Source organism: Poecilia reticulata, linkage group LG15, assembly GCF_000633615.1.
Source record: "Poecilia reticulata strain Guanapo linkage group LG15, Guppy_female_1.0+MT, whole genome shotgun sequence".
Lineage (NCBI taxonomy): Eukaryota > Metazoa > Chordata > Actinopteri > Cyprinodontiformes > Poeciliidae > Poecilia > Poecilia reticulata.
In genome coordinates, this window is record NC_024345.1 from 4,191,808 (window position 1) to 4,198,315 (window position 6,508).

At 43.0% G+C, this 6,508-nt stretch overlaps 1 protein-coding gene and 2 long non-coding RNA genes across 3 annotated transcripts in view; 2 read left to right on the top strand and 1 right to left on the bottom strand.

Moving 5' to 3' along the window:
• The window catches only part of LOC103476416 (uncharacterized), a 23,730-nt gene extending 22,293 nt beyond the window's left edge, over positions 1 to 1,437 (bottom strand). Inside the window, exon 1 of the long non-coding RNA XR_535465.2 lies at positions 1,289 to 1,437. This is a non-coding gene — a long non-coding RNA (uncharacterized LOC103476416). The remainder of the gene's footprint in view (positions 1 to 1,288) is intronic.
• Positions 1 to 1,631, top strand: part of LOC103476417 (uncharacterized) — a 36,870-nt gene extending 35,239 nt beyond the window's left edge. The window contains exon 5 of the long non-coding RNA XR_535466.1: positions 1,434 to 1,631. This is a non-coding gene — a long non-coding RNA (uncharacterized LOC103476417). The remainder of the gene's footprint in view (positions 1 to 1,433) is intronic.
• Positions 1,632 to 2,438: 807 nt separating this feature from the next.
• Positions 2,439 to 6,508, top strand: six2a (SIX homeobox 2a). The gene is made up of 2 exons (XM_008428733.2): positions 2,439 to 3,682; positions 6,195 to 6,508. Exons 1-2 carry the CDS (start codon positions 3,123 to 3,125, stop codon positions 6,505 to 6,507), a joined length of 873 nt encoding a protein of 290 aa, XP_008426955.1. The 5' UTR covers positions 2,439 to 3,122; the 3' UTR covers position 6,508.

Genomic DNA, 6,508 nt, shown 5'->3' on the forward strand with positions numbered 1-6,508 from the left:
CTTGTCTGTCAAACCAGTGGTCGGAGCCGATATTATTTGCAATTCAGGGGCTTCGTATAATAATAATAATAGTGCGGGATTAAAACTTTAATTTTTAGTGAAGATCGTTTATCCATGTATGTATGTATTTATGTATCTACATATTAGTTTACTTAGAAATTAAAGTCATTTTGGTGATATTTTTTCCCCAGCCCCCCCACTATCTTTTTTCCATGCGACGCACGGTCCCTTGGCGATTCCCATTAATCAGCCTAATTCCGTAATACCCCGAGAAGTGCGCTTCAGGCGAAACCCAAGTCAATTTATTAAACAGAGGGAGAAGACAGGGTGCGGAAGCAGGGATCAGGCTCTCCTTACAGCGCTCTTCGTCACAGGTAATAAACGCGCGTCGTAATTACGCTAATAATTTCTTTTTCAGCAGCTGCGGCTCAGATGAAACGCGGCGTCCCATTGGCTCCTGTTGGCATCGAAAAGAAAAGCAACAAAAAATAAAAATATATTTTTTATTCTATTGATTTATTACATTGAACACAACACAAGTTGTTCAATCGTTAATGCGTTAATGTTGAAGGTAAACGGGGAAATTTGAATCTTTATGTTAGCACTGAATGTTTCTTCTTACCGAGAGCTTAATATTTAGTGTGAATATTTTTTTTTTCCTTTTTGTTTAATTCCAAGCACAACACTACTTCTTCTTTTTTTTATGAAAAATAATACGATTTGGTAGCTAGATATGTTTAGCAGCTTCAGAAGATCTCCAATTTATAAGTTGATTTATTAATTCAGTGCCATTAGGCCATCAAGAGCAGCAAAAAGCAGAGGAAAGAGTGTCTGCGTGTTCGTGGGTGTGTGTGTGTGTGTGTGTGTGTATGTGTGTGTGTGGTTTGGAGCGTGTGGAGTGACGTGATACCGTTCGCCGGTGTTGCTGACAATAGCATCTCTAATAAAGAGGTCCCACGGTGAGACGATAGGAATCTAGCAGCTGGTCAAGTCTTTGGCCCCGCCGTCAACAACACGCCTGAACGTCCGCCTGTGTGACACGCGTGGGTCTAAAGCCTACAATAAGCCACTGAGTCACACTTTTCACAGAAAACAGGTTTTTCCGCTCTCTGTTTTTTTTTTGTTATATAATTTATTTATACCATATTTAACCTGCTCTCTCTAGATTCAAATTACTCGCTCTTTCATGATTATTTATTACCACTATTATAATAGTTATTATTAATACGAGTAGTTTTAGGAGTGGTATTTGTATGAATAATAGCTCTATAAAGAAGTGAGATCTTACCCTGCAATTCCTCCTCTGGTCTTCTCTGACTTCTTATAATCTCATGTCTTTCGAGCAAAACAAATCTTCTCTCACCAGTGAGTGATGCCGTTTTTTTTATTCTTCTTCTTCTTTTTCTTTTCTTCCTCCTCTCGGCTTTTCTCAGATTCTCCTCCTGGTTTCCTCGGTTCTGGGTTGTGGGCTGCAGAGCGGAGCTGCTTTCTCCATCAGAACCGGCGGCTGCAACACCTCCAGACTGTTCATGCTCGCTCCCTGCCTCACCTCTAATTTAAATATCCATCATCTGTGCTGTCTGTCATGTGCGGCCGGATCGTACAAAAAATAGTTCTGACAAAACTTAGAAAATGGACAACTGCCTTATGCAAAAAATAAATAAATGAATAAATAAAAAAATCACGTTTAGATTTGTTTTCTTCCCCAAATGAATCAAGTTGAAAATACATATTAAAATAGGTTTAATGTAATCCATCCACCCCCACCCCCCAAAAAAAACCCACCACATCTTTTTAAACAAGAGGCCTAAGAATAAAAACATAACAGCTAAATCTGTATAGGTAGACATATTTATTCAAGGGAAATATGAAGATTTATTCCCGTTCCAAGCACTTTTTTACATTTTCTTTTGACTTTAAAGGACGGAGCCCCACTTAGTTTGAGACTTTTCAACCAACTGCTTCTACCAAAAACATCCACGTCTGACTTCCTGGAGAAAATAACAATCTTCCTTCTGGATACCATTCATCTTTAGATATTCACGGACATTTCTTTTAGTTTTGTTTTTGTAATGTCTTAGTTATTTGTTAGACGTGTTGATTTGTTTTTGCTTGTTAATAACATTCACAACGTCCAGAGTTTTCGTTTCAAATCGGCAAAGGAACCGACTTTTATTTTATTTCTTTTTTTATTATTATTTATCTCAGAGTGACATCTCTCTGGCTGGTTTCAGAGCCGCTTCCAGGCGCATTGAAGACGCGCCGCTCCTGCGCGGTGATCCCTGCCCTGCGCGCTCTGGCGCCATCCTCCCTCCAGCCGCGAGAACAGCGTGGCTCTCCTTCTCCCCTCCGGCCCCGCACCTTCCACACTGCTGAGCGCTCTTTGGCTGCCCGGTGTGTCCGTCAAAAAAAAAAAAAGAAGAAGAAGAGAAGGGTAATAAAAACGTTTAAGAGAGGTAGTGGAGGGGTGTGGGTGGGGGGTAGGGAGGGAGAAAAATCTGAGCAATATTTCTATTGGGAGGGCGGGCTGGACACGCAGAGAACAATCGGCTCGACTTTGCCAAGGAGCCACCTCAAAGGGTATCGGGTTACGCTGAGTGACAGCGTAACCATGGCAAATAATTTGACTGAGGCTATTGTCTTATCCTCACCATCCCCGGGTCAGATAACCGACCAATCAGAGTTCATATAATCGCTCGTCTTGCCAGCTTAGAATAATATTATTAAAACGAGCCAGCGAGTCTGCTCTCCGGGAGTAGTTTATGTAGAAACGGCGCAGAAAAGGTGGAGGCGGACGAAGGAAGGAGTTCCACATTTCTTTCCCTCTGTGTGTGTGTGTTTTGCCGCAACTTTCACGAGGAACTGTCGCCCGGGGATCTGCATGGCTCAGTGGGCACTGAAGCTGGATATCCCCCCTAACCCTTGAGTCGTAATAAGGCTGCTCTTCTGGGACTGTTTTTTGTTTTGTTTTGTTTTGTTTGTTTTTTTGCTTCTTTATTTTTTCTTAATTTTTTTTTTTCTTGACACTTGTGGACTTACTGCGTGTCGCTTTAATGAGATACTGAGACGAGAGACGTGGAAGTGAGGCACTATCTAATCTGCGCTGGTCTGCGGCTGTCGCCATGTCCATGCTCCCGACGTTTGGTTTCACGCAGGAGCAAGTCGCGTGTGTCTGCGAGGTCCTCCAGCAAGGGGGGAACATCGAGCGGCTGGGACGCTTCCTCTGGTCCCTGCCGGCCTGCGAGCACCTCCACAAGAACGAGAGCGTCCTCAAGGCGAAAGCCGTGGTCGCCTTCCACCGGGGCAACTTCCGAGAGCTCTACAAGATCCTGGAGAGCCACCAGTTCTCGCCGCACAACCACCCGAAGCTGCAGCAGCTGTGGCTCAAGGCGCACTACATCGAGGCGGAGAAGCTGCGGGGCCGCCCGCTAGGGGCCGTGGGGAAGTACCGCGTCCGGAGAAAGTTCCCGCTGCCCCGCTCCATCTGGGACGGAGAGGAGACGAGCTACTGCTTCAAGGAGAAGAGCCGGAGCGTGCTGCGGGAGTGGTACACCCACAACCCGTACCCGTCCCCGCGGGAAAAGAGGGAGCTGGCCGAGGCCACGGGACTCACCACCACGCAGGTCAGCAACTGGTTCAAGAACCGGCGGCAGAGAGACCGGGCGGCGGAGGCGAAGGAGAGGTAGGAGCGTCTGCAGATAAAACTATGAACATGTTGGAAAAGGGGGTTAAAAAAGAAAAAAAAAAAAAGCAGAGTCATGTTAAAACAAAATGGTGCTGAGTCACAAGCACTTTGACGTGCTGACCTACATCTGAAAATATGTTCAAAACATCCCGCCTTGCTGTTTATTCTGTCTCTTTTACAACATTTATTTCTATATTTATTAAATCATATTAAAACAGTTCACTGCAGCTCCAGGTTAGCTCTTCTTCTGGTTTGGGCGTCTATGAAAAGCGTTGGAGTGTGAGTGCAAAAGTTTGGGAAGCAGGAAATTAAAAGGTTTGCTGTTAGGCAAATTACAAGGACATATAAGCGTACATTTACCTCTCCTTTTATGCCGTGGTAATTACACTTATTATCACCCGAGGTTTTACTTTCATATCAACATCAGAAAAAAAAGCTAAAACACACACACACACACACACACACACACACACACACACACACACACACACACACACACACACACACACACACACACACACATACAAATATGTTATGTTAACCCAAACAACCCTGGAATAAGCAGAAGCGTCTGAGAACATGTCTATAGAAATATGCTTTAAAATGTTTTTTATTTTTTACAGTCCATGCCTCCATTTAGCGGCCACATTTGAAGGGTTTTTTTAGGGAGGAATTACACACGCAGGCGCTGCAGAGAGGTGTGCGCCCCAGCTGGTGTCTTCTTTCAGCCTCTGGCCACTAATTCGGGCTGAAAGCTCCACGTAAATCATGTGCTCGTGCAGAGAAAAGGCTCGGCGCTCACATATATAAACTATGCCACCTGTAACCCTAAATTACAAATGTTTCGACACAGCGATTGATTTAGCTAATAAGCTCTAATGACTTTTGGAAAGGTCGGGATTTATGGCCGCCTGTCATTGTTTTTAAGTCTGTGCTGCGGCGCTGCAGCCAAACGAGAGTCTTATTATTTCACGGACTCTTTAATGATCAGGTATGCACGAATGGATTGCTGGTTGCTGCGTTAATACACGATCTCTCGTACCTTTCCACCAAAGAGCAGTTGTAAACATGCTATAAGTCAATCGCCATCGTGCGTCTGCACTAACAAAACAAACTGTTGCAGCAATTTCTCTTAACTTGCGTTGTGCGGACTTCAAATAATATCTCTGATAACTTATGTATAGTGTATATGAACAGGAGCAGGTAGACACACGACTTACATACTTGTGGTTAAATTCAAGCGCCTTTTTTAAGATATCCCTACTCAACAGATTTACTGGAATTCCAACCATTTTATTCATTTTGTTTATCTCTCCATGCTAAAGAGAAACAAAGCACACAAATCGCTTTTGATGAAAATGTTTCTGTAATTGCAACAAAGTGTTTAAACCTCAGCGCTAATACAGCTGTCTATCTAGACCGTAGCGTTTGTGCTAGTAGTCTCCGCGCTAGCATAAAATGTTTATGAAATATTAGACTCTTCTAAAAATACATCCTGTTGCGGTGAAATGTTCAACTTTTCCTCAACTACCATGGCCGATATGTGCCGCTCATTGGCATCGACTGACTCCTTCAGGGGAGAGGAAAAAAAAGGGAAATTACATACACAGGCTTGACTTTAGCGGCAGTGCTGTCACTAAAGCAGAACAAGTTCCTGAAATAGTTACAGAATGTGCCAATCTTTTCTGAAAAGGCAGCATGCGAACTATTCCACACCTTGGTAACAGCTAAGATGTGCCTGTCGTTGTCAACAACTGATTCAGGGCTAAGGTCGTCTTGCGAGCAAGCTTGACATCACTAAACTAGCTAACGCTGTTAGTTTACAAACCTAAACTCTTGCTCCAACAGAAATTGTTGTACAGTATGACAGTTTCTAACCTTTTCTAAGCATAGATAGTCATTAGAGTTGTAAAGTAAACATATACACCTTCCCATACTTTGCTCAACATTAGTTGACTGATCCCTCATTCCCAGTGCAACTTTAATTTGAATAGTCACGAAGGATATGTTACACAAATAAATTAGCTAGCATTGTTGGAATGGACGATTTTTTTGAACGTCACATTAACAAACAAATTTTCTTGATATATATATTTCTTTAAATCATTTAAATGTCTAAACTTGGAGACTTCCCCAAATCCTTTTTATAGTGTACCATTCTCTGCATGCAAGAATAATTAAAATGACAGTTGACTGAGAACATTTCAATTAAATTCTAATACAAATTTTCAGGTTCATAATAATGAAAGAAACAATGTTTGAAGAATTTAACCATTAAATACTAATTGATATGCATGACTGGAAAATCTAAAAAGGGAAAAAATGTCTCGCTGTTCAAAGTTGTTTTGCTAGTGTTTTTTTTTCTAAATGACGTCTCATCAAATAATTTACAAAAATATGAATTCCAAATTTAGCTTTCCTTTCTTTTTTTAGATACACATGTCAATGTTGCGAAATACCTGTTGAATGAGTGTGCACCAATTAAAATTTTATTTCCTTTCCCTTTTAGAGAAAACAGCGAGAACTCCAACAGCAACAGTCACAACCCACTATCTTCTTCCATGAACGGAAATAAAACTCTTTTGGGGAGCTCGGACGACGACAAAACGCCTTCGGGGACACCGGATCACACGTCGCCGAGCCCGGCCCTGCTCTTGGGCTCGAACGCCGGCTTACCGTCCCTGCACGGCCTTGCGCCCCCTCCGGGACCCAGCGCGATCCCGGTGCCCGGTGGCGCAGACTCGGTGCACCATCACCACTCGGTGCACCATGACACTATACTAAACTCTATGTCTTCTAACCTCGTGGACCTCGGCTCTTAAA